This window comes from Cloeon dipterum, chromosome 1 (assembly GCF_949628265.1).
Source record: "Cloeon dipterum chromosome 1, ieCloDipt1.1, whole genome shotgun sequence".
Taxonomy (NCBI): Eukaryota; Metazoa; Arthropoda; class Insecta; order Ephemeroptera; family Baetidae; genus Cloeon; species Cloeon dipterum.
This window is the reverse complement of record NC_088786.1, coordinates 31,337,290-31,365,060: the sequence shown is the minus strand read 5'-3', so window position 1 is coordinate 31,365,060 and position 27,771 is coordinate 31,337,290. Positions and strand designations below refer to the sequence as shown.

The following is a 27,771-nucleotide window of genomic DNA, read 5'->3' as shown; positions in this document are numbered from 1 at the left end:
TCCATCTCTCGCTCGGATCTGCAGCCGTGTGCCTGCTCATTGATATTTCATGCGCTGCGCTTTTCCTGACTGATCCAGTTACTGCCACTTCTTGTCACTTAATGGTGTGTGAGAAGAAGAAAAGGAAGAGGCGAGATGCGGGCATAAGTAATTTTCCAAATGGACTCGATCTTCCAAATTAGGCAGCTGGAGTACTAACCTCAAATCAAAGTAAACAGACAAAAAAAAGGGAAATCTTTAAAGAGTGCTATGGAAAGAAGACAAAATTTTTGAAAACTGCTGCATTGCTGTAGTTAGAACCCACAATAATAATATCATTCAACTGTTTGACTCAAACATGAAAGGTATACTAATTGCATTCGAAGCTTAAACTATATAAATATATTAGATTAAAAATTCAGAAATGTAATTTCAGGCACTTACTTAAATTTAGAAGGTATTTTGTTGCAAAGCTGAAGCAGGGACAAATCATAGTATAACACTCAAAATTCATAATTTAGCCCGAACACGAAATATTGTTAGATGCAAGAAGAAAATGCCGAACACACCTGCAACGGTTCCCTTCGTATCGAGCTTGGTTCGTAAGCTTTTCCATTGTGGCGAGTGCACCCCTGTGGCAAAAATCTCATTCTTCACATCAAAACATGATGGCACCAAGCGCCTTGAAATAACAATCCAACGTTTGAATTATTTACCATTCTAGCACGCGCCATCGCAGTAATTTCCTCCGTTTCTCATTCTCTCCTTTCCGTTTTGTCGCCTGAGGCGTCTTCCCACTGCTCTGTAAGTGTCCGCGAGAGAGACTATTTGTTTCGCAGCATATTTTTTGTTTTTCCACATTATTTGTACACACATTTCGCCAGCGAGAGTGGCGTGTGTATTTGCTTTTTCTCTCTGCGCCACCAGAGCCGGCGGGAAGCGAAAACACCTTTCACTTTTTGTCGTATTGATCGCGTTTTTCGCGTGCTCGCACACGCTGGCAAAGGCGGAGAAGAAAAATGAGCGAGGAAATAATAACATGCAGCACGTCTTGCAAATGAGAGCGTGCATTTTTCATGATCGTAAATACCCTAGCGCATGCTGAGCAACAGCCGCGGTCGCTTTTTAATGAGGCTCCAAAAACGGAGGCTTCTTGCCTGCGGCCACTTTTGTTTTTGCTCACACAGGCGCGCACTCACTTTTTCTCCTCGCTCACTCGGTGATTACTATTTAACAAAGTTGGCTGCTGTACGCGAAATGGCGCCCTTTCGACGCCGATGAGAGTTCCTTCGAGGGCCGAAATTGCTTTCCTTTCATAAGAACCAGAGCGGACGTCGGCCTTGTGGTTAATTTTCCGCTTTATGATGCGGCTAGGCTTGAAACGTAGCGAATTTATGCTCTTTGCCGCTTTAGCACTGGTTTTGTTTGGAATTTTTGGCTGGGAAAAGATAAGTAGAGTGCTCTTCCCAACGGAAGACTATTAGCAAGTTAGCTTAGCCATCAACCTTTTCTGAAAATCTGGCTCGCGAAATGGAAATTTTCTAGAAGATTTCTTGTGAAAAGCGATTACGCAAATTATGACATGAATTTCATGTTTTCATTCTGAATTAATGTAACAATTTGAAGTGGCATGTTCTCAAATCATCTTTTACGGAAAAGAGGTTTTTGTGCTAATATCAGGGCAGATTGCTCAGCGTATATTAACCTCAAAGGACGTGGACGGGCACTCGTGTCAAATTTCGTACCGAATTCCCATTTTTCCCTCTCTCAACCTGCACGCTAGTTTGAGGGCCTCTCGAAAAATGGGAAAGAGCGCACTACGCCCATTTCTGACGTCGGCGTCGCCAATCACGCCTGCCGGCACAATTGACCGCCGCCGACAGTGTCTGTGTGCGCCAACGCATAAGAAAGGAAAACAAGAGGGGCGAACACGAAATATCGAGAGCCACTTTGCATGACGAGCCGGCATATTGGGGCCGTAAAAGAAGCGGCGACATAAAATCATATCTGTGACGTGTCCGAAGTGCACACACGTCAGCAGTGCCCGCGGCCAACGGCAAAAAGCTGTTCCTCCACCGCCCACTTACTGTTGCGAAGCAATTTTAACTTTTTTATGTTGGTCTGACATTTTTATCATCCTTTTGTGTCCAGGAGCAAAAATCCTTATTTGATGTATTCACGTCGGGCGGAGAGAAAGAACGCGCCGGGCCAAATCCTCTTTTTCCAGCGGCGCGTAATAAAAGAAACGTTTTCTTTGCGCCGCGGCGGCGAAATAAGCGGCGTTCTTACATGTATGTGTGTGCAGCGCGGAATAACGTACACACACGCGCGTGTATAAATAAAGAATATTGTCAGGCCCGGGCGGAGTCCCTCAAGTCATCTCTATTGATAAAAAGGTCGACCAGACTGCAGGAAAGCAAGCAAGCGGCGGCGGCGGCGGTCCCTCTATGTACATTTTTCCTCTAATTCTCAAAGGAGCGATGCGTTTTAACTGTTGTGAGTGTGCGGAGAAGGCGGACTGCCGAGACAGGCCATTGTCGCGAAACGTGCTCTAAAATTTCTTATGAGAAATAGCTGACTCGTAGAGAGAGAGAGCAGAGCAAGTTTTTTCTTCAGTGTTGCAAGTAGATTTTGTGTAGAAACTTTTCTCTTTTCAACCAAATTCCACTGCAAAGGAAAATACAATTTTTTTTTCAAATGCCTCGTTAGCGAGATTGATTTTTTTGCCACGCACGCAATATGCCAAAGTTCACAGAATACTCATTCTCTAATAAAATATCCAAGATCGATTTTGCGTGCAACAGACGAACAGAATCCCTCTCGTGTTTTTACAGCTGAAAATTTAATTTCGTGCGGATTGCAAACAAAAATTTCCCCCTCGGCTTGTCAACTTCCAGTTTCTTGCCCAGGTACAATGGTTGAACGAGACGAATGCCCTGGCGGCGCAATCCTCTAGCTTCAAGTACACCCGAAATTCTTTTGTTTTTTGGCAGTAATGACGCCGGCGATGAGAGCAGAGAGAACTTTTGCCTCCACACAGCAACGGTGCGTAATGTTTTGTTAATGCCGCCTTAATAAAGCAGACGGAAGAGAGAGGAAAAAATGAAAACGACGAGGATCCTCCTTTGTTTGTTTGCCAGCGCGGAGAAAGAGAAGAGGAAAAAACTCCGGTAAATAAGAAAAATGTAATGTAAAACGCTCTTGTTCTCTCGTTTGTTGTCTTTCTTTTGAAGAACCAAATTTCATGTATTCATACCTGCTGCTCGCGCAAGAGAGTCGGAAAAATTAAAAAAAAACTTTAGTTCGCTAGCTGTGCCGCACGACAGCCAGGCTCGCCAAGTTGCATAACTCCTTCAGCTCGAGCCGTCGTGTGGATTTTAATTATTACGATTATGGAAATGCCGGCGAGCAGACTGCCGAGCGTGTAGCCGAGCAAATATGAATTTAAATGCTTTACCCGTGCACGTTCTTCGAGACTGGTGCGTCTGCGGCAGGATTCGGCAGCACCGCCGGCGAAACTTCTTGCGTGAAATTAGCTTTTGAGAGGGAAAAACGCACACACTCCTCTCTCGGTAGTTCGTCTAGTTGCGAAATTCAGAATATGGAGTGATGCAAATTGCGACTTACATTTTTTGGTCTGGGACTATTTGCATCTAAATGGAATTTACTGCCTGATTTAGAAATGTGTTTAGGCCGTGAATTTGCATTTGAAAATGGTGAAATTAGCACCAAACAAACCGGGGCAAAGTTTTGCGAGCCTCAAGAAGGATCCTTCCTCGTTATCGAACTTGACATTTTTCGATACTGATGGCGAAATTCGTAAGTACATCAGCGAGTAACGCCTTAATTCGAGCAGCAGCTCAGCGTGTGCCAGCGTTCACTGATTGGCCGTCAACCAATTTAGAAGCGGCGAACGACGCTGCTCATCCATCTAGCTATCCGGCGGTGCAAAAACGCGTCTCAATTTCATCCTCAGGAGGCTCGCGACGTCGACGTTAGCGGCTCTTTTTTCCAGCAGCGGCGTCATTCTCACAAGAACGCGAGCAAAAAGCCAGGAGACTGCTCGCGTCATAAATTAAATAAAAAACTGCTCTCGCTCGCTTCTATTACGCCCCGCCTGTATGTAGGCATAAATAAAAAGTTAAATCAAACTGTTATTACAACAAGAAGAGCTGCCGCGCTAGTGTAAAACTCGAGATTTCACATCGAGCAAGGTACACACGCCGGGTGTTGGTTGCCATGGCGACCGGCCAACGCCTCTTGCATCCGCCGCTGCTGAACGCGACCGCAAAACTCAAGTGGATTTCGGCAAAAGTCATATTTTTCCCTGCTGAGCCAGCGAAAGCTTTGAATTCCGCCGCTGCATTCTTATCGGACGAGATGCACATGAACATTTGCGGAATTACATATTCAGGCGCGCCTTTTTGTCCACTGACACACGACTGACAGACATTCCGTGCATTTTAATGGACTTTTATCCATTCCATGTCGACCACTTGACTGCCGTAAAAAAGTTTTTATTAAACATTCTCTGGACGTTCTGTAATCTTGGTAAGAATTCCAATTACATTAAATATATTGTTTCTTTCATATCCTTTTGTTAAATACAAAAGATCTTTTGAAAATATTGTAAGCTTTAGTTTTTAACTGATTTTACAAAGGAATATATGCATTTAAAGAAATGCTTTTTCGTTCTTATTTTTGAGTGTTTTTTGTATGGTATGAATGGAAGAAAAATTTCGCCACTTCTAATCGGATCCACAAATTCCAGGCTTAGTATTAGTAACTCTGCGCACCAATGTGGTCTCTGGTCAAGTTATTTACATCGGCAATAAAGCCATTCACAGCCTCACAGGGCCCTTAATTTTCACTTTCCGCCCGCAAAGCCTTTCCCTCCAAGCCATTGTCCGGGAAAAGGTGTTTCCGATGCGCCGTTGATCAAAGCCGCACATCGAAACTCCCCGCCGCGGCGTGTCCGACGCAGGCGTCCACCTTTTTACCGCAAACACGATTCGCCCCGATCATGGGAAGCAATCAAAGTGCGCGCCGGGAGACGCAAAGTGGACAAGAGCAGTAAATCGTCCGAATAGAGATCAAACGCAGCAGCAGCTCCGTAATCCTAGCTCCGGGAAGTGTAATCTTAATCTTGGAGCAGCGCCGTCGTGGCGTGATTTTTAATTAAGCCGGCTCGGACACGGCCTCCTCTTGGACGGTGCATCTGGCGCTTAATCGCTTTAATTACTCGGGCCGCGTGTAATGGTATTAGCACGCGATGCACATTAATTTCTGCGCCGATTCCATTAGCCTGGCTCGCAGTGGAGGAATTGAATTTCAGCCAAAAGCGCGCACCGCTTTCTCTTCTCTATCTCCCGCCGACCCTCCTCTGAAGATGCTGTTCGGCGGTCCAATTGCATCTTAATGCAACTGACTCGCAGTGAAGGAGGATCAGAGGACGTTTCTACTTGAATCTTGGAAATCTATAGGGCGGAAAGTTTATTGCTGCGCTGAATTTCAGCCCCATTAAAAGCAACGAGCCTTTGGGGTCAAGGAGACTCTCGGCTTGCTCTCTCTCTCTCTCTCTCTCTCTCTCTCTCTCTCTCTCTCTCTCTCTCTCTCTCTCTCTCTCTCTCTCTCTCTCTCTCTCTCTCTCTCTCGCTGCTTTAGAATGATGACGGATCAAAGGGCTTTGTAGTGTAAGCCGGTGTGTTCTTCGTTTGTACTTGCGGCCGTGCACCAGAATCGGGAAAATGCCGTTGCGCCAGCGTGCGGCCAATCTGCAAATTGAAATGCGCCGAGTTTGCAGGCCTGAAAGCCAAACAGATCGTAATTTGCTCCTTATAAGTCGTGAAGCCGACTTGCAGGATTGTTGGATCCGCGTTTCTTGTGAGATTAATTTGTCTAAGATGCTTGAGTGCGTCCCACAATCAGTCGCATTGATTTAATTTTATCCTCGGCCACGAGGCAAACATCGACTGTAGTCTCACGCCAAGGATTTAACTTCAAAGAGGGACTCAATGGGTCCTCTCAAACCTGATGATAATTACTTACATAATAATTCAGAATAAAATAGAGTCATCGCCTTGGAGACCAGTGCTAACAAGGCAATGAATGCAGATTCTTTTCAAATATTAAAATTAGCACTAAACATGAACTTTGAACAGATTTGGCAATCTCCTTTTTCCGATCTGATTGATGAGGTTGCCCAAAAAGACTTTGTGCACGTCAGTCATGCCGGCCGATCAGATGCACGTGCATGTTAGTTACACATCGGAGCTGTCTGTTCCCGGCGCTCAGATCGATTCGGCGGCAGATTATAGTTTGATTAATAGACTGCCGGCCGTGCTCTTAAACATGGCTTTAATTACAGTGCACTTAGAAATTAATGAAACTTTCATCGTGCCAGCTGCACGAGAGACGGCGCCTGCACTGATTACAATGGACACGTACAGAATGGAAATAATGATTCGTTTTGCCTGCACACACACACGCCATAGATACGAATCTGCGCATGGAGACGCACGCGAATCGGCGATTCTTCACAAAGCGGCCCGGGATAATTCGAAATAAATCAAGTGTGAGAGTCAGTGGAGAAGAGAGTCGCATAAAATTTGTATTCGGCTCGCTTTTTATGGGCGCAGCCGTTAACTTTTCAATGCCTCCGAATGGCGGAGGGAAAGGCAAGGGTAGTGCAATCCATGCAGCCGATTTACGAGCACGCATCTCCATGTCGCGAAATTCTGCATGCCCCAGTAGGCACGCCGGCACAGCAACTTCTTCTCATCTCGTGTATGCGCGCCTGTTTTTTTTATTTTTATATACGTACATGCGCGTCTTTTGCTGTCGTTTTTTCCTGCTCTCACAGTCGGCAATCTGACTGCTCTCCGTGATTGGCAGGCAAACAAACTTGTTCGAAAAGGGCTGATGGAGCGTGCCAAATTTCCTGTCGGAATTCGACGAAATGTTTGATATCGCACTGACTTTTTTATTTCGTGCCGAAGCCGGATTTTTATTTATGTTGCGTGCTGGAATTGCTCAACGAGGCCGAGATATTGACGAAAAGTGTAGCGTGTAGCAGGTTCTTGCTAATGAACGTATGTGCCTACACATCACATTCTTTGAGCTCTTAAATTATTGTTTCAATTTTCATTAATTTGAAGACTCTCGACGCATTTCACAAAAAAGAGGAGCTTCCCTCGTTCCACGCAGGCAAAGAAGGAAGGAAAACTTTGTTACGAGGGCTCAGAGCTGTTTCAGTGGCTCTTGACGGACTGAATAGAGGCTTTCCTCGTATAATTTTACTACTAGACGAGCCACTAGAGCCGTGGATTACGCGCCGAAAACCAAAATCAAAAAGTGGATCCCCTGCTGACAAAGGCCGCCGCGAGGTTCGCCGAGATTCGATTTTCGAACGATTTAAGACCCATAAAAGGCTAATAAAAGTTGTCGTGAAGGGGCGGCGCTGAAAGAAAGTTGGATTTCACAGAGAGGAATAATTCAATTTCGGCTGCGCTTTAACGCCATTTCCATGAAATTAATTTATCGCGGCTGGGATACCGTTCGCTCCCCCGCAGCAGCAAAACCGCCCCCCGCAATTTGCTTCAACTTCTGGTGCTCGTAAGAAATGCCGACGGCCGTAAACACTTAATAAATTCGGTCAGCGTCGACTGCGAGGCGACATAAGCCAAACAAATAAAGAGGCGAAAGCGGCCATTCACCGTTAATTCTTCACCGTCTTTATATCCGCAGTGAGGGGCGTGCGAAGGCGGCCAGCTTCATTCAAACTCCATTCATGTCTGGCCGTAAAAATTAATGGGGATAAATGCTACGTGCGGCAAAGTTACATTTCTCGCTCATCGCACCCCCGACCGTGAAGAAAAAGCAGCTCATCCCGCCGGTGGATCGGGTGCACCCCGTGCGAGGAGCATTGCGCAAGAGCAGCCAGTTCAACGACCCGGGCTGCATCGTCTGATGCATTTTATTTCCCCCGCTGCAAATGCAGCCGCTGCTGCCGCCGCCGCGCCTACACCCGCAGGCCGGCCAGACCGGGGGGCTTTCCGTCGCCGCCGCCGCATTGCACCCCCCGAATGCTAGACACTAGCAATGATTCCCGCTCCACCGGCTCCCGATATTGGCACAAAACTAAGTTTTTCTTTTGAAATTCTCGGTGTGCAGTGCACCCTTTCTTGGGATTGGATTTTGTATTGAGCGCGCGTCAGAGAAAGTTTTTCAAGATCGGGGGAGGCGGTGCGATTCCGCTCTCGCAGCACGATGTGTATGGATATTCATGCAAATACACAGGGGATGATGACATCCGCGGGTAAACAGCTCAATTTTGTCGCAAATCTCGTTTGATGGAATTGATACTGGGAGAAAAGTCGCTTCTTTTGCGTTTTACACGCACTTTTCCCCGCGCTGAGCTGCTTACGTTGCAATTTATATGCGAATTTGAATGATTCCTGTCTAGAAATGCAGTTTCTGCCCTCCTGAATAACGCTCGACTGATTGGTAAAGTCTGGAAAAGTATCGTAAATTCGTGGCGAGTAAATGTAGCGTAAAGTAAGCGAAAGACAGGGTGAATGAAATGCCGTATATTTGCTGTTAAATTTGAACAGTTCGTCGGCATTATTTGCTTTAAAATAATAGACCAATGGCATTGAGCTGCCTCTATCTAAAGTACATTGTAAAGGAAGGCGACGCCGTCAGTTTACCGTCAGAGGAGCTCAAACTTTAGGAAATATAAAAAATCTGATTTTTTAAACAGTTGCATTGCGGGGAGGTTTTTGAGTTTGATTTTGCTCTAAGCTTATAGATCGAGAAATGTTAAACAATTAATCTTAATTTAGAGAGGTTTATGATGTTTTTCCCTCAAAAAATTATATGAACTCCTTTATTGTCATTTTCAACAGTTTTCCTTATACGCTTTGACATTTTACATATTTATAGTGACATTAAATAGGAAAGTATTACTAAAATTCATGCACCGCATCAAAGCATAAGCACATAAGCAGCACAGAGCGCAAATTGATGGCAGTTTATGACAAAACCGCTAATAATACAGTTTAAAGTGGTGGCACGTAACAAAAGCGTCTGATCGCCCAACTGCTGCGAACGCGATATGATATTGCAGCAGGAGAAGTCACGGTCGGGTGCAGCACACATTCGCAGTCTCATTGTCAGATGTGTCTTGAAAAGAGCAAAAACAAACGCATCGCCTGGCAACAAATGCAATCGGCGATAAATCCGCGGGATAAGCCCCGTGTTTGCACCCTACATATCTCTCTCATTGCGACGATTTACTATTGTTTTCGCCCTCATCCTCCCCTATAGCTCATCAACTTGTTTTTCTTCCTTGAACAGTTTCCCAATCGAAATCAGCCCCTAGCTCGCATGATATTTTCGGTGCACCAGCCGGCGGCCATGTTTCACGGATTTTTTTACTCGACGGCAATAATAACATAAAATATACAGGCACATATTATTTTGACGAATGGCTTCATAATTTTTAATATGTATACATACGCGCACACGGGATATAAATATGGAGCGTCGGAAAGTTTTGTGCATTTGCTAATAAAAATTGATATTGATGGTGGTCGGTGCTAGGTCCGGCCGGCTTTTGCCCGGCTGGCATTTTTATGCGCACCGGACGAGCCAGCCGAGCAGCAGACGCTGCAAAAAATCGAGACTAATAAATGCCGTTCGCATCGAACATCCTCCGATCGCGCGCGCGGAATTATTATATTTTTTATTAGACTGCGCGCAGCAGCATGGAAAATTTACAATCGACTGTAATGACTTTTATGACGGGCAGAATTTTTTTCCAACGTGTTGCTATGCAATTTTAGATAAAATTGTACGCGCCGCACACTCATATTGCCGATATATATAAATGCGAAATAGGTTTTTATTCTAAATGCCTTTTCGTGTCTGGATATTGGATTTGCGATTCTGTTCAAGCTTTACTTTCCATCCAAACGTGCATGAATCAAAAATAAATAAATTGTGCGAATGAATAAATTCAGGCCGCGAATTCAAATCGTTTTAATTTCCATTTCTGCTGTTGTAGCATCAAAATTAACCAAGTTACGTGTGTCTTTTGAGGCGCGTGGCTCCGTTCCTTTCCCCTTGTTCAATTGAATTTGTAATGTCTCCCCACTGATGAAAACTGCGCAAGAGGCATATGCGTTTCATTAAAATTTGAAAGAAACGAGAGCTTCCCTTTCTTCGCGTGTATGATTGACAGCAATCCGCTGTGGTAATGAAATTTCCTCCCCCTAAGAGAGCGAATCATAAAGAATTTACACAAATTTCTCTGGCAATAAGAAGCTTAAACATCACAATCCTCAAACAAGCTAGCCGGCGGAATGCAATTCAGAAATTTCAAAGACAATGACACTTTTCAGAACACACACACATGTACGAAGAAGGAAAAGAAAAAAATGGGGAGGGCCCTGCGCCGCTGCTGCCGCTGCCAGCACTGCAAATCCTTGAGGGGTTGATGAAAAGAAGCGAGCAAAGCCACCGATAAAACACACCAGCACCCCGCGTGTGCACAAAAAGCAGTGTGCATATTGGACTGCGGGATTGTGTGTCAAAGAGAGAGTAAAAAAGAAGGATAAAAAGATGCATCCGTGAGCGGGGCCCTTTGAAGGCTGAGGGCACCAGCCGAGTCTCGAAGCGCTGATGAATAATATCGTGCAAATATAACAGTCAAATGAATCGGGTGGCGTGATTCTCACGAGCAAAGGGGTGACAAAGATTGCATAGGTGGAAAGTAGGGCGAATGCCTCGCCAAAGCGCACACAGAAAAATATCAAATGTCACGCCCCTGAAGCGAAAACATCTTCCAACTTGGTTGCAAAGTTCTGCACTCCCGTATGCCAGCTGTTCCTGCATGTGTCCCGAGGCATTTCGAGTTGCTTATCAAACAATTTCAGAAAGTTGTCAACTCGTTTCAAGCGTGCAGGAACGATTCCGCTTTTGGGTGTCAACAAAAATTAAAGAATGAGCCGCTAGCGGGCAGGTTGACGCGGCGGATCGATGTATTGCTGTCGTGCCTGTTTTCTGCCTGCCTGCAGCGCTTTCTCGCTGCATTTAATGCAATAAATGTAATCGAGGCCGTCGGGGCAAAAAATTGGAAGAATTGTTTCCTGTAGGAGAGTGAAATGCACTCACTCAGTGCTGCCGTCATCTTCCGCCGCCGCCGGACTAATTGCCCCTCGCAATCTGGGGCATGATGCAGCAGCACCGGCAAAGAGAGAAGAGGCGGGGATGAAATTGCAATTAGCTGCCTAGCTGGCAGCCCGAATCGCGGTGCAGCAGTTAATTGCAGAGGCTGCACTGCATCGCTTTTTCATCTTCACTGGAGCACTAATCAAAACTGCTGCAAATTGAAACGAGTGCCATACACGTGTTACTCGGCTCGCTGCTGATGGAAATGAGTAGTGATTGAACTATATTGGTAAGCCTCGCAGATGAGATTTTAATTGAACGTGCACATGGCAGTCCCATCTCGTGGTGGCCGCATTCCACTCCGAAGGCGATTCCCTAGAATCTGTCTAAAAGGACTCTAGGGTCTGTAAAAAATGGGGGTGGGTCATAAAGTACTCTTTGTCAACCTCTCCCGCATAAAAAAATATCACCTGAGAATGTTCTAAGAATATACCGATTTCGCCCAGGATTAATCTAAAAAATTAATTATATATGAACTTATGATACGGTTTTTCGTGATACTGGATTAATCTGTAGATTAATTTAAGAGAATATCCTTAGAATGTTCCAGGATTATTCTGCCGGGGTTTGTTTCAAAAAGCTCTAAAGAATGATCCTAGAACATTCTCATAATATACTTATGGATTAATCTTTGGATTGATCTGGGATTAATATTTAGCGTATCAAATCTTTATATAGGATTATTCTTTTTTGATCATCCTGGAACATTCTTTGGTTAATCTAATATTATTTTAAGGTCAATATTAAGTGTGACAAATATTATCCCTAAGTTATTTTTAAAATTACTTCAGATTGTTCCTAGAATATTTCAAAATATGTTATAACTGCGATTTAATTGGGAATTACTTAAATAATTACAAACTTATTTAGTTAAATTTTTAAAATTTATTGGTTTTTCATCATATCAGGTACAAAATTTTCTCTCATTCGATGCCAGCACCGCCAATCTTGAAGCCCAAACTGCAGAACTTAAACGATTGTATCTTTTCCCGTCGTGCAAAACATCTGCGGACGGCTTGAAGCTAAAAAAAGGGAGCGACTCGTAGAAAAAAATAAATAAAAGCTTTTTTCAATCAGCTTTGCTTGGAAAATGGAAGGTAGAAGTATGTCAAGTTCATGCAAAATATTTTTCCATTTTCCATGCGAAGCCAATTGAATCAGAATGTGTAATACAAATTCTCGTAAGCGTACAAAAAAAGCGACCGCGATTTACATGGAAAAATTATATTTTTCATCACCGATTTACAGTTTCCGCCACCCAAACTTATTTATGAGGTTCTAATTAAGAACATTTGGGACTGGAGAGGATCCCATATCAAAATATTGGTGGCGAAAACCGTACAAGTAGCAGCGAAAAGTGTAATTTTACCATAAATCCGTTGGATTTCAAAGTTGCGCGATCTGTTCTAATTTCTTTGGACGCTAATCTATAAAATGAGACTTACCCTGTTAACCGTAAGATCCCAGGCCATCCGTCCGAGTCCGCGGGACGTCCGTGATGTCCCTTATTGACGGCGTCCGGCGTCCTGCGTCCGTTAATAACTTCGATTTGAACGGCGGTTGACCGTTGACGCGTTAGACAAAGAGAGCGAAGCAGGATTTTGTAAGTCTCTTGCTGCTGCCACCGCCCGTCGCCCCTCCCCCGCTCCACAACAGAGGCAGGCAGCAGCAGCAGGCATTCCATGCAAGTGCGTGCATGCATGTGCAGCCGCCGCTACCACGCGCACACTAAAATCGCCCTTTTAACCCTTTTTTGTCCTTCTGATTTTTTATTCAAATTGGCCCGTTTGTCGGTAGCATTAATTAAGACTCCTTGTGTTAAGAAATTAATTTATTCAATCGCATTTATGATTTTTACCCTTTTTAATCTGGGCAGATACTTTGAAAAATAAAGGCATCATAATTTTGTGTTAAGATAATGAAAAATTTGTTAGGTTTTAATATAAAAATTGAATCCATCGCATTAATTAAAAAATATTTGCGAGAAAAAATAATTTTTGTGATAATAACGATTTCAAAATATTTAACAGTATGGCAGTTCATTTTCTTGATTAAATTATGTTTCATACTTATTTTTATATTTTTAATTGTAAGAAAAATATCTAAGTTCTTCTCTTTTAGGGGTTTTTTAAAGAATATTCTAGGAACATTAAAAAAATATTGAGAATTCATCTCAGAATGATCCATAGAATAATCTGGGGATATTCTATTAACTATATTCAAATTTCCCCTTTGGGATTATTCTAGGGATATTCTTGTAATTTAATCTCTAGATTAACTTTAAAACATTTTAAGGTTAATCTAGATTCATTCTAAGAAAATTCCAAAAATTATTTTTTTGGATTAATCTCAGAATGATCCAAAGAATAATCTGAGGATATATTTTTAGATTAATCTCTAGATTGATCTTAAACCTTCATAGATTAATCTCGATTAATACAGTATTCATCCTGGATCATTTTTTTGGATTAATTTTTTCGGGTAAATTTTGATTAATCTAAGATTATTCCGGATATTCCTGGGTTATATTTTTTTATGCGGGCTCTTTCAGCGTTATCCTGCTTGTTTTTCGGCTCTCTTTTGGCCGCTCCTCTGCGAATCCATTCTTCAGGACCCTCGCGCAGATAATTCTTAATGAACACTCTTTGTCGCCGAAGCGAACCGACCTCTCTCTTTCTCTCTTTCTTCCTTTTTTCCCGTTCGGCTGAGAGCACCCTTTCTGCCAAATAAAAATATTTTTGGCAGGGGAGCGCACCCGCAGCTTTTACTTGCAGCCAAATATTAAAAAGAGAACGCGTGACATTTTAATTTCGCGCCGATATTATCCCTGTCGAAGGAAAGTGGGACGGAAATTGAGACTGGAATGAGAAACGCTGTGCTGGAAGAAGAATTTTCCCATTTCCCCGTTGTCGCGCATCGACGACTGACGAGAAAGAAGTAGCGATATTTTGCCACCTTTTTTGCCTATACTTTCTCGCCGTGGCGACACGAAACGCCAGCCAGAAATCCAGCCATATTGGTTTCTGCGAGATTTATTAATGCCTCAATAAGAGCAGAGAATTTCGCTGCGAGCACATACGTGGTATATTCCGACGATATTATTGCTCCTCTACGTATTACATATTATACGCTCGTACGTATATGGTGCAAAAAACGTGTGCGCGGAGAAATTGCTCTGCGTGAGACTTGATGTGGATTATTTGCCGAGGAGCAGCCGAGTTATTGATGAAATTGCTAGTGGCTGCCTTGTAACGCGCGCGGATTGTTCATTATTCGATCGTTTCCTCTGCTTTTGGCTTTCGCTAGATTGAACGTCGAGTCTGACTTCAAGAAGTCAATTTGTGACACGCAGTGCGATTTTACTTTCCTCGACCGAGAAAACCGAGGAGGGTCGGAAAAACGAATTCTGTTTGAGGTATAATTTGTAAAAATTACTCGTTACTAGCTTTTATGGGACCACACGAAACCAAAGCGTGTTTAAGTTGATGCTATCCTCCAAATTCGAAACAGGCACCTTTCCTGGAACCTTTCCTACAATTTTTTACACTTGGATTAGATTTCCGAAAATACCCTGTAAAAACATTTTAAGAATGCACTCAGAGCTGAAGCTTTCAATCGAGTCTAAAACCAGCAACGCTGAGGCTGCACACATGGCATTCGGTGGGTCAATATTCGCTGCAATCGCTGGCTGGCATCAGCCCAAGATTTCGGCTGTTTGCATCGAAATACGGTCGTTGCAGATGGTCCGCCATAGCACGGACGAGAGGGGAAGCCGAGCACACCTTAGCCGCTCGTTACGGCTGATTGGAAGCTATAATTTCATTATTTACAATCAAGCGGCGCAGCAGATTAAACGGCCGCCGCAATTGCAGCCCGCCGACAATGTGCGCGCGATTATGATTAGCTATTTATTAACTGCTGTTGGGGCCGACGGCGCTGGTTTGCATTTTGCGGAGCGAGCCGCCTGCGGCCACTGCAAGACTAATTTGCGTCTGCTTCGCGGGAAATTAATTGGATGACGATATTTTTTGCTCACTGCTCACTCAATTTTAAATAATTATTCCTGCTGGGGAAATTTAAAATTCAAAACATAATGATGGGCTGGTGTTCAAAGAGAAAATGCTAATTATTGACTTTTTAGAGTAAAAATACCATGAGTAATTATTAATTAATGATTTATTAAACGCAATATTGCGTGCAGTACTAAATCCATGAGTATTATTATTGATATTTTACAGCTCTTTGTGTGCCTCTTAAAATGCACTGATTCTCTTTCATGTTCTCTAATGCAATATGAAACAATTATAATGACCATTGAGATGTTCTAATAATGTCGTAAAAAAATGGAGCTCTACAATATTCTTATAAGTTTCATGTTGAGAAAAGCGCTTCACGCGTTCTCATTAAACAGTTCCAGTCTAGTGCCGCGCATTTCACGACTCAGCAGAATCGCAAGGCTGCAAATGGCTGCTGCTCCTCTTTTTCTTTCCAATCACCAGCCCACCTGCCAATAGGCGCAAAAGTCGAGGCGGAAATTTCTGAACGAAAAACATAAGCAGCACAAAGACGACGGTGTAGTCGAGGGCCGTCGAAATTAGCTTCTTATCAGCGAGTTCTCTGAAAATAATAATAATAATAAGGGAGACTGACAGCACAAGGAATGGGATGGAGGAGAGAGAACGGCGAGCAGTGAGGCGGATGAAAAAGAAGGGAGAAGCCTGTCAATTTCTTTTCAATACTCGCTCGCAGATATTGAAATTTTATCGAAAATATGTTAAATAAGCAAAAAGACGGATGAAAAGAACGCACGAGAGAGATCCCGCCTCTCTCTCTCTCTCTGGGAGCGGCTTTTGTCGTAAAATTTTTATGCTCGCCTCATTCCGCTGGTAATGAGAAATCTAAATATGGCACACGCGTGCATAACAAAAAGTTTTTACGCGTACCTGTCAGCGGGGAGCTACGTGTATGTGCCGATCTTAATAAGACATGTAAGGGCGGGCCTCTCTCAGCTTTTTATTTCGAATTCCAATCGCGTCTGCTGGAGATGAAGGGCTTGCACGATGCCGCGTTCGACAGCGGGCTGAAGGTGGAATCAAATTAATGAAAAAGAAGTTGAATAAGGAAGGTTTGGTAGTTTTTTTCTGCTGTAAGAACAGAAATTGGAGTTGCAGTTGGACGGGGGTTTTTAATTAAAGGGCGTTAAATTAATCAACCTGCCTGAAGGCTTTATAAAGTAGCTTCGAACAACTTGTTGTTTGCAAATTAACTTCTGAACGTGTATTGAAATTGCTTCTTTTGTTATATGTAGATTTAAAACATTATTTGTAGTTTTACCCGTGGGGCGCTTCCTGCAAAATGCTTAAAGTTTTTTCTGTTTACCAGCATCTTGATGCAAATAAAGCGGTCAATGTGGTAAAAGCCTCCCTGAGCAGACAAGACTTAAGCCACTTATTGTGATGCAAAAATCGTGCCACCAGCGATCGCCTTTTTTCCCTTCTTCCACCGTCTGGCGTTTTATGCGTTTCGTCTGCGTGCTTGTCTCGTCGAGCGCACAGTCTGCTTACTTATTATTTGATGCGAATCCAATTTCGTGCATTATTTTGCCTGCGTTTGATACATTAAATTAACTCCCAACGTCAGTTCAGTTACAACTCGGGGCGAGGAGCAAGAGAAGCGGAGAGAAGATATTTAAATTCCGAACACAGCGGCACCAGACGACTGTCTGGCTCTTTTGCACACAAATACATATTATACATTATTCATAAAATGAACCGTGTGTATGTGTACAACCCAAACACACAAATATTTAAATAATATATATTCGCTCTTGTGCAAAAACGCGGCGCGCCGACGTCACCCCCGCCTGTTCCTTCGGGGGCTGTTTTCAACGTGAGAGCGGAGGCTTTAAATATCATGCATGTTAATTACGACTTTGCAAATATTTAAAATGAGCCGTCTGAATAAAGCATGAGTCGCTTTCAAACGGCAAGAAAAGCAACGGCGTTTAGTCACTTCAGAGCCGAGGGCCGCTCTGCCTTTCAAGCGCAAAAGGAACACACGTAAATGTTGAGAGAGTAATGAATGCTTCCCGGCTAGCCAGGTGAAAAGCTGCGGGGATCTCTCTTTCACAAATACCACCACCACCACAATATTATAAATTAATGTGCCACCAAGAAGCCAGTTGGCGTATAACTTTCAAGCTTAAGTCTAGACTTTTTTTATTGTTATTCATCCCTTTATTTACTTTTACAGGGTTAAATGATCATCAGGCCAATTTATTCAACTTATCGTCAGAGTTAAATGTTCAATTTTCGATCCTGTGGTTCCTAATAATCCTCTGAAATATTACATCTCTACATTATTCCCATTAAATGCAATGTATATGAACAACCTTTTGAGGATATTAAACAAAAATTAATCATTGTAGCTTAAATAATGCAACCCTTATGCGAAGCAAGGAAATTTATCAATTGCACGTTACTCGGAAAGCTGTGCATTTTCATGTTAATTAGAACATGTTTGAACAATCCTTTTGTGAGTGAGCAATGCTCCCATTTTGCGGGTGCACACGGAACATAGTACACGCTACGTTTGCGGTCCAACACCCCAAAACGCGCACTTTAGCCCAATTAAGCTGCCGAGTGCTGGAGTCATTCATCGAAATAAATCCCAACGCGCCGAGCAGGTGGAAATCGAGTCAACGCGGGCGAAAAAGAATTTTCAGCCCTCTCTGCCTGGAGCCAAAGTGGCGGCGGAGGGCTCTCGAAATCTCCGCCGCCGAGAGTAATTTATGCCGCGTGCTCCAATTATTATTCGCCGCCGACGAACCGACTCGGCTAATTTATTGCTAATCGGCATGTGCCAATTGCGGGCGGCCTTTCCAAATCGAGCCCGCCATCCGAATCCAGAGCCATTTTATTTCGCAAGCAGCTCCGCCGAATTTCATTTCGTGCAGATTTGGCCGCCAGCATTTTATTTCTTTCGCCGGGCAGTAAAACTGCTGCCGAATTACGTGGGTAATGAAGAAGGAGTAATTATGTGCTCGCTGGCTTTTAAGACTCGCCGGCTGGAAATTCGGTCCCGCCGACACACTTGCTGCCGACAATTATCAAGCTCCGGCGAGAAAGGATTTTTACGGCGTGCTGCTTTTTACTGTTGCCACTTCACAAGACAATCCGCCAAGTTAGGATTCGGCCAAGTGAAATTTTGGGGCATTTTAGGGGGGCCAGATCTGACGAAATTAAATTCTGCCATCGTAAACTCTTTCCCACCCCCTAGCCGTCTAAAAATATCGCAATCAACCGTCTAAATGAGTTTGAATTTTATTTCCATTCGTGTTAAAATTAAGAAACACTAACTTACTAATTAAATTGTATAAATGTGCATTGCACTGATTAGTGGCACGGATTTTTTTAAAGATCGCCCGCTATTTTTCTGCTTAGTTAGTTACAAATTGCAGTAAAAATTGTCTCCGGGGAAATCTCGGAAGTGCTTCCTAACAAGATTTTGTCGCCAAGCATATAGCTCATCCAGTCCGTACTTTATTTAATCTAAATTAATTCTCGTCTCTCTCTCAGCGAACGAACACAATTGCGATAAAGTGAGTCTCTCTGCCTCCGTCGTCTCGTCGCTCTTTTCCCAGTTAGAGTCTATTATGAAAGCGCGTGTAATTAACAAGTAATTATCCATCTTGCTCTCTGCTGCGAGATAAGTTTTGCATCTCCGCCTTGGCGGGGGGCGTCTCGTCGTCTTCAGGGAACAGCAGACTCATCCTAAGTGATTATTTGCACCGGTTAATTGCGTCACATTGATGTTTGCAGGACCGCCTGCCGACTACTAATGGAGCCAGCCCCCTGGACAACATGCGCAGCCTCGAGCACTACCTCAACGATCTGATGCGCAGCCAGGGCACCAGCAACGGTGAACCTCCAGAACTCAAAGGTAGGAACGAAAACTTTTTACTTATGCTACTCTATTGAGGGTAAAAACCCCGAAAGAAATTTTTTATATCTGGAGAATCATTTATTGAACTCAGACTCTTCAAAAAGCCGAAGAGAACAAGCAACTGCAAAGCCTCGGGCATTAATTTCCAGACTGCAAACAAGGACAAAAAGCTTTTAGTTTCGGAAATGAAAGCTCCGCCAACCCGTAAAATTGCACAAAAGACGAACCGAAATTGCCGAGACATTTTGCACCACAGAAGCAATTCCAGTTTTGCTCGCTCATTTTAATTCGTCTCCGCCTGTTAGCACGAGCAAAAAAATGCAATTTTCATCATTTCGCGGTGGCTCCAAGTCGTAAAAATAAGCGGCGACGATCCACGCTCTGAAATAATGAAAGCGTCGCGCATTCTGATAATGATAATTCGTCCAGTCGGCGCTGTCTGCGTTTTTATTTCGTAAAGAGCCACTCTCATTTTCCAATTAAAAGCCAAGGGCGTTCTGAGCTTCTTTTCCAATTTTCCCAAGTGATTCTTGCTGGCCTCATTCGTTGCGAGCGAAATATAAAAAAGTGAATAAGAAAAACCTTCGAAAATCTGCCAACAAGTATAAAGCGTTTAATTACAAGTCATTAGCGTAAAAGCTCCGGGGCAGAAACTTTTTAACACCACCAGCTACCCGCACTCACTGATTTCGCGCGGGATGTTTACGGCTGGGGAAAAACGCAAACTTACTCTTTTCTCATAAATGGCGAAGAGCGAAATTTATGTACACAAAGCGTGCCCGTGCTTTTTACTTATGTTTTTGCACTCGAGCCGTTAAATTGGAGGCGGAGCTGCGAGTATGTGAATTTTGCATTAGCGAAAGATTGCTGCGAGCGACGTTGGCGCAGATGAGGAGCTGCAACTTTTATATTCGCTCGTGCGAGTCGACGAGTGTGCAAACAACCCTCTCGCGCTGAAGAAAGAGAGAAAAATAAAGAAAGAAAGGGCTGGTATTTAAAGGACGCGTAAAACGTGTCCTATTTAGTGGGGCAAGAAAGGAGGAAGGTGTCGGTGCAAAATATATGGATAAAAGCACGCCGCCGCTGTTGGCGAGCCTCGATGCTGCATGAGTGAAAGAAGGCTGCCGCACACGTTTTGCTCGCGAAGAAATTGCATTTTCCCTCGCACTGAATACCTCGTCTTGCGTGCGTGCGGACAATGGATGGATGATGGCGAGTGTGAGTGGAAGCACTCCAGGAAGCAGATGAATTTTTTTAATGAATCCCTTTTCATCCGCTGTGAGATGATTTCGCAAATGACAGCCATACTTGCCTCTATCCGACTCACTTGACCGACATAGTCATTTTGAATTGCTCTGCGATAAAGTAAGTTTTTTTTGTCACCCCGCTAACAAAAGTTGGCGGCGCTGTCCCACAGAATTTTTCTCGAACTTTGCCCGTGGCTTGAAACATTTTGACGTCCGCAACCGCGCTACTTTTCGATTGTTTTTCCGAGGCAGTCGGTCAAAAATCGCGTGTCAACTTGCCGCCGAGGCCAGTGGGTCGGGATCAATGCTGGCCACTGCAACTTTGTCCCCGGCAGCGGCGACCAAAACAAAAGAGCCGCTCCAAAGTGAGTGAGTGAGCCGGCCCATCGCCCTTTTCCTCTTTTTATTGTGCGTCGACGTGTGTACACGACGATTTTATTGTTGTTGTGCTGGCTGCAGCTGGGCGCACGTTCCCGCCAGCCAACAATTCGACGAAGCGAGCGCTTACTCCAGGGATGTATCGCAGGGAATGAATGAAGAAGTAAGGGTTTATTATTTCCTCGAAAACGGACAGTCCGTCATGACTTCTTTATGTATTATTCAGCTGCCTAAAGTAGCTAACGTTGAAATGGAAAATTGATTAAACAGCATCGTCACCCAGCTTTTTATGGGGATGCGTGTTTTTAACTGGGATGTTGTTGTTGTTGATGACACTATTTTTATCGCAAACGCTTAAGGTTTTATCGATTTAGAATTGTATTACACGTCTGCTAATAAAATCGATTTTTTGTGCCGACAAATTCTGTAAATATAATAAATAATAACAAAAAACTACAAACAGTAAAACTCATAAATTTCTTGTGCAATCAATGCAACAAACAAACAAATGATGAGCAGTTTATTTTTATTTCATGAAATTGGTTCAGGTGAACGGGACAAATAAGACGTTAAGTGAAGAGGTCCATTAAGTTGATCTTTTTCTGTTGGTTCAGTATCAGTTTGTCTGCTATTTGAAATTCAGCAGGATAGATGTACACACAGTCTGGTTGGCTCTCGACACTGCAAATCCTCGTGCGCGGACACACACACACACACACATCTCTCTGGTGGCAGTAACAAGTTGGCTTCTCTGCGAGCATTTTTTTGCGTCGCAGCAGCACCGAGCGGCGAAAGAACGCCTGCTCGGGACGAAATCTAATTTCCAAGTTAGCGCCGAGCAGCCAGTCTTGCTCGTACTTGCGGCCCCTTGCGATTCGGCCCCGCCGAGAGGACAGATTGTACCTGATGCTGTCCGCGCGACGAGCATCGGCAAAAAGCGAGCGAGCGGCGAAGTTCGCGCCGAGACCAATAATAAGTTCACTTGTAGTAATTGTACTCGGCGACAAAAAGATGCTGTCGACTTCCATTTATAAAAGCGGCGCAGGACGAATGGAGACTTCTTCCTATTTTATACTTGGAACGTGCCGAATCAAACTTGTACGTCTGGCGCAAAGAGTAAAAAGCCGCCGAGTTTTGCTAACTTTTTGCTACAAAGCCCCGAGCAGATTGCCGCAGGGCGACGCTGACGCACTAAATGCTTTAATGTGCCGAGCGAAATCTAATCCCGACACGGTTTTCCGCACGCTGCACCACTTGCGCAATCAGATTCTATGGTACGCTACCGTTTTTGCAGTGGCGACGCGCAGGTTGCATACCACCCACAGGCCAGGGGCTAAGAGCAGAGCCGTAATCAAAGTTTCGCAGCCAGTCCTATTTTGTTCTGTTTTCCTGTCTTCAATTCTGCTGTGGTTAGTGGAAAAAACGAAGGAATTTTCATACTGAGTGAGAACAGCATTAAGAAAAAATAATTTCCTAATTTACTATCCTAACTTTAACTGAGTAATTTTATTTATGAATTTCAATGATGTACGTCAGACTCAAACTTACAACAAATAATAAAAATGCTAATACTTATGAATTTATACAGCTTATAAATTACACAAATTTGCATTGCTGCTGTTGCTGTGAAAAATAAATATCTAGGGATTATCTTATTTTTGTTCTGGTGAGCATTTTGGCCGAATTTCCATTTTTGGAGAACATTCGAGAGGTCTGAGGATTTTCTCGCCGGATTTGATAGAGATGTTAAATCCTCAACCGGGTCAAGTGGAGGCAAATTTATGCAAGCACAAGGGCCGAAACGGATGCAAAATAATGAAAAATAGTTGTGTCCTGCATGCGTGCCGCGGGAGAGAGGGTTGATATTCGCCAGCGTGTGGCACTTTATAATCACTTTGGATAATGCGATGCGCGCGCGCGATGTTCTTTTAATGAGGCTGCCTCTTGTGCCATGCGCTCCATACATATTTATTTATCAGCCGCTGCTCTCACGCGAATTTGCATAAAACGGGCACGAAAATTGGATAATATTTTAATGCAATCGCGCGTAATTCGAGACGCTAATTTGCATACTAACGAGCCGGCACTTTGGCAAATTTAATCAGCACACTATACACAAAGAGGCTCTTCAACTGGCGCGTGTATTTTCACAAACTCGGGAGCACAGACGGGAAATTCACCTGGACTGCACATGCGAGGGAGCTAATCGGGTTATTCGTCGCTGCGCTGCACTGCAAATCAAATTCGCACCCTTCGGTGTAACAAAGCATCTGCAAGGGAGTCTGCCCGCTGGAGTATACGACCAGATGCTGCCAGATGGACTCTTCAATCGTCAATTTGGGGAAAATCATAAGCGGAAAAACCAATCGAGAATAAAAATGTTTTATGAGACGGCTGATATTTTTCTGGGAATTGTAACATTGCAAAGAAATGCTTGAAACGCACTTTTTTTATAAAGAGCTTTCACAATAAATTGACTCATGTGCCAAATTCAAATCAGAAAGATTGTCACAGAGAATTTAGGTTTCACGGTGAATCTAAAAAACCTTCAGCATTTCTAAAAGATTTGGAGAGTTGGTGCCTTTAAAAATGCAGCTGTCCGTGCGTTCCGCTTGATCCCTCAGCCATGTTGCTCACCCCTACTTATCATCCAAAGGCGCGTCCGGTTTCTTTGTGCGTGCGTGTCCTGGCGGGGGCGGATTTCTCCAACCCCCTAAGGCCCTGCCGGCGCTTTTTTGAATTCGCGAATGCATGCACCCTGCTGGCTGCACGTGCGAAAGACCGCCTTTGTACACTCGACGGCTGCGAATGAGCTGGTTCTCTCGCTTTGACCTCGACGTGATTAATAAGGCTCTCAAAGGACAGGAAAAAGGCGGAAAAAGGGTTGGCAGGGGGTTAGCGCCGCGGCCTGGGATTTGCCGGCTGCTCCAAGAGAAGTGCTAATTTTACCTGGGTGCCTTTGTGACTTGCACTTTTGTATATCTACGTGTGTGTGAATATATCCCCCGTGGATTTTTCTGTCACGCCTGCGGATCTCTTTCTTCAAGTGATATATATTAAGACTGTGCTAGTTTTCTCGCCATCTGGCCACACCAAAAGCTAGCAAGATTCATGTAACACCCAAAAAAATACCAGACATTGCTTAACAATATTTCGGAAATATATGTATTAATGCATCAGAATCTATTCTCTAGGATATCAGCGAACCTATTATTTTTCCCCAGACTGTTTTGGAAAAGTGCAGGAGAAGCCTCAGGACGAATGGCTGGCGCGTTTTTGCCGGTGCCAGTTATTTATTGCCGCTTATTCCAGCAATTTTGCATTGCGAAAGAAAAAGGCGCAATATTTCTCCCTCGGCTCGCGTGTGTGATTTCATTGTGCGCGTTTTTATGAAGCGCCTGCGGCGATAAATCGCACAACAATTGGGCACAAATCATTAGTCTGCCTCGCCGTCTCGCAAGCAAGTCAGGCAAAAAGGACAAAGCGAAATAGCGATTGCTGCTGCATCCCCGGAGAGTGCTTTTATTAAAAAACTTGGCGCGAACTCGCAATTATGTAGATTCACGCTACGCGCGAGGTGAAGAATGGATGAGCAGCCCGGATTCTTCTTTTTCATCTGTAGAAATGATTAATCTGTGCGTGGAGCTTGGAAAGTTTGCCATTTGCGCGTCGACGAGTGAGTGTGTGCGCGCGCTTCGGAAAAGTTTTGAAAAGTATTGTGCACCGTGTGCAGATCGGATTGTAAGGGATTTAAACTGTTTGGCTGCTAGAAAACAGATCAATCATGCATACGGTGAGTTGGCAAATCTATGAATAGATCTGACAACATGATATCATAAAGTGAGAAGTAAAAATAGAATCTGGAAGATTGAAATTTTAAAGTTAGTAAGATTCAGATATGAATCGTCACAAAAATCCTTTGTTACAACAATTATTGCCATTTAAATTGTGGACCTTACTTAACATACAAACAAAAATTGGGTGAAAAAACCTAAAATATAAAATTTTTTGTATCTAATTCAAATTCAACATTTCTTGGGTTTGTGGCCATCGTTAAATGTTATAAATTTTTGTTCCAAAAATTATGAATCTGCTGAGTTTGAATCGATTTTTCTTGACCTACATGAGCCACAATGTACTATGTTAGTTAAGTTTCAAGATTGGAACAGTATACTGTATTTAAATTTCATCATGGCTGTGTCAACCTTTTTGCTAATCCCGAGATTCTAACAAATGATGACAACGAGTTGAGACCTAGTAAAAAACTCTCGATCCATCAATAACAGGGTTTTGCACTCAACAAATCCTCTGCTTTCGCATCCGGTGATCAGAGGAGAAGAATTATTGCTTTATAAGGGCAGGCAGGCTTTGTCTTTGGAACCGGCAGCTAAATTGGAGAGGCGTGTCGAACGCAATTTGGACCCCGTTCGGCCCGGCGAGTGACTTTGATCGAGCAGCCAGCTCGAGCCCGACACCAACACTCGGCGTGATTAGCACCGTGGAAAAAATGTCGCAAATCCAATTTCCTGTGGCCGAGAGTTGGCCCAGGGCGGGTGGACGCGCGGTGGCTGTCTGCCCGGCTTGGCTGGGCTGCCTCCAGGCTCTCTCGCTCGCTCTGCCTGCCATCAATACAGCCCAAAACACGATTGCCGCCTCCGCAGCCGCGAAATTAAACCGGCCGCTCCCGCCTCTGCGCACCGATATATTTATTGCCATTATCGTGCGCCTCTAATTGAAAACACGCATGATTTACTTTCGTCGGGGTGCGCACAGAAATGTCGTTTTTCTTGCCATAGGTGACTGCACTTGAAATATGTCCGGCAGCTCATGGCAAATATATATTTCATACTTGATTCGCTCGTCGCACCATATAGCTAGCAACAATCAATAATGTTCTAAGGTTACTTACTACATCCATTTTTATTTATCGCTTTCATAGTATTATTTAGAGAGTAAAATTGTTTATTTGAATTTATGGAAAATTGGCTGGAACGTTATTGTTTAAAATATTCCAAATATTTAAAGAAATTCCTAACGAGTTCCATTTTTCATGGTAAACTGAAGAGCCGGACATTTTCTTCGAAGCGATTCTATAGTTTTGGCTTCTATCCGACCTCCTATTTGATGAGCATACAGAAACATTTCAGAACGTTAATATATTCAAATTTAAAATTTTCACATAAAAGTTAAAAATACAGTTTAATTGAATAAAAGCAAAATTAATTTCTGCCCATGTCATTACAGAGCAGTTCTTGAACCCCCTTTTTTATCTTTCCTATTTTATGATATATGTCTAAATTTAAATAGGTTCAAAAAATACTCCATCTGCTTGCTTGAATTTAAAATGCTTAAAATCTTTCAGTGAAAGAAAAGTAACATTCTAATTTAAATTGCAATTTAGATGTGAAGGGGAAAATCAAGCTTACCATTGTCCAAATTCTGATAAATTAATTTGGTAGGGCTAGAAACAATCCACATTTTGCGAGGATAACGTTATCACGGTACGATTTACGCCATTTATACTAAAGTTAATAATGGTCTGAACCTGAGAGAGCGGCTACGTGGCCTGAAAGCCACTCAGGGTCGTAAAGAAGCGGGCCGGATCGCAGGCCCGGCTGAGTGCCGCGAGCCACCGCAACGTCTCCGCTAATATTGCACGTTCCATATCCATCCAACAAGCGGCTTTGAGCCGTGCACAATCGCGTACGCGGGGCTAGCCGAAATTAAATTTCTGTGTGCGCGCACAAAGCGGCACACAATTGATTCAGAGAGTGTCCAATAACTGTGAAAGAGCCGCCGCTGCCGCCGCCGCCGCAGTCGAAAAGGCGGCCTTCGCTGGGGAAGACGCTGCTGCCATTGTCGGCATTGTGTCTGCGGCGTCAAATTATCCAGTCGCAGTCGAGCAGAGCGAAATTGTGTCTGTCGACTGAAATCTGCTCTGTCTGGCCCGAAAACTATTACAACGTAGCGAGCGAGCGAACGTGGCTCTGGCAGAAACACATGCATCAGCCAGCGAGTCATTCGGCGGCGAATTTACAACCTGTCGTCCGCCTGGCCAGAGCAATCATCGTCTCGCTCGCTCACTCGCTCTCTCCAAGCGAACACAAAGACACACACACGAAATGACGGAATGGATGCTGCAATGGAATCCGTCGCCTATCCCTGCCTGCTCTTATTATCCCCTCAGTCGTCGCCTGCTGATTATCATTGTTGTTTTGCACGAGCGCGTCTTCCTCGTCGAATATCTCCTTATTCCAAGTCCCAACATTTGTCTGAAATGGGGTTAGTCAAAATATTAGACAAGAAAGGTTAACAGCAGAAATTGTTATATATTTTAAATCAAAGTCTCCCTTTTTTCAAAACTTTCCCGCTTTTGTATAAATTTGTAACGCACACATGACCTCTTCCCCTTGATGGCAAATCCCAATAAAGTTTTCGTTAAAAATTCTGAGACACGAATTAGGCTCAACATGCAACCTCATTTAACCCAAATTTAAATTCAGCCTGTGCCCCCATTCGAAATAAAAAACGGCCTAGCCGCAAAAAAGCCGCTCAAATTCACACATGCAAGCCAATTTCCGCTTCCATTTTCGCATGACTGCCTCTCTCGTTTGCGAATGCGAAAAAATCCGACGGCAGAAGCAGCATAAAAGCAGCAGCAAAAGGGTGACGCAGACAACAATTTCCAAATGATGGTCGTGCGTAATGCATAAACTGCTGTCATCTCTAGCCACATTTTAGCTGTCTGCACGGTGTCCGCCCGAAAAAAAGCGATGACGGCGATCATCCTGCTGAGCAGCTTAAATTATGATGATGTTTGTCCTCTCTGGCGGCGACGCCATCATCCCGTCTCTCGTGTAATATGCAGCCGGCTTTTTGCGGCGGATAATTTAGGAGGAAAAATCGCGTGAGCCGCTGAAATGAGCGCCATTAGGAGCGCAGATTAATCAAAAGCGGACCGTTTATTTACTCTTCCAAGTTTGCGGAATAA

General features: G+C 43.8%; 1 protein-coding gene and 1 long non-coding RNA gene across 4 annotated transcripts in view; one reads left to right on the top strand and one right to left on the bottom strand.

Annotated features, from left to right (window-relative positions):
* The window catches only part of orb2, a 210,754-nt gene that overhangs the window by 68,676 nt on the left and 114,307 nt on the right, over positions 1–27,771 (top strand). For all 3 annotated transcript variants that reach the window (XM_065475671.1, XM_065475670.1, XM_065475669.1), the window contains one exon: positions 19,032–19,152. In XM_065475671.1, coding sequence (XP_065331743.1) covers positions 19,032–19,152 — 121 coding nt within the window. The remainder of the gene's footprint in view (positions 1–19,031; positions 19,153–27,771) is intronic.
* Positions 12,074–13,204, bottom strand: LOC135934138 (uncharacterized). Its single transcript, XR_010574073.1, has 2 exons — positions 12,657–13,204; positions 12,074–12,233 (listed from the first exon to the last, which is right to left on the bottom strand). It is a non-coding gene; the product is annotated as an uncharacterized LOC135934138 (long non-coding RNA).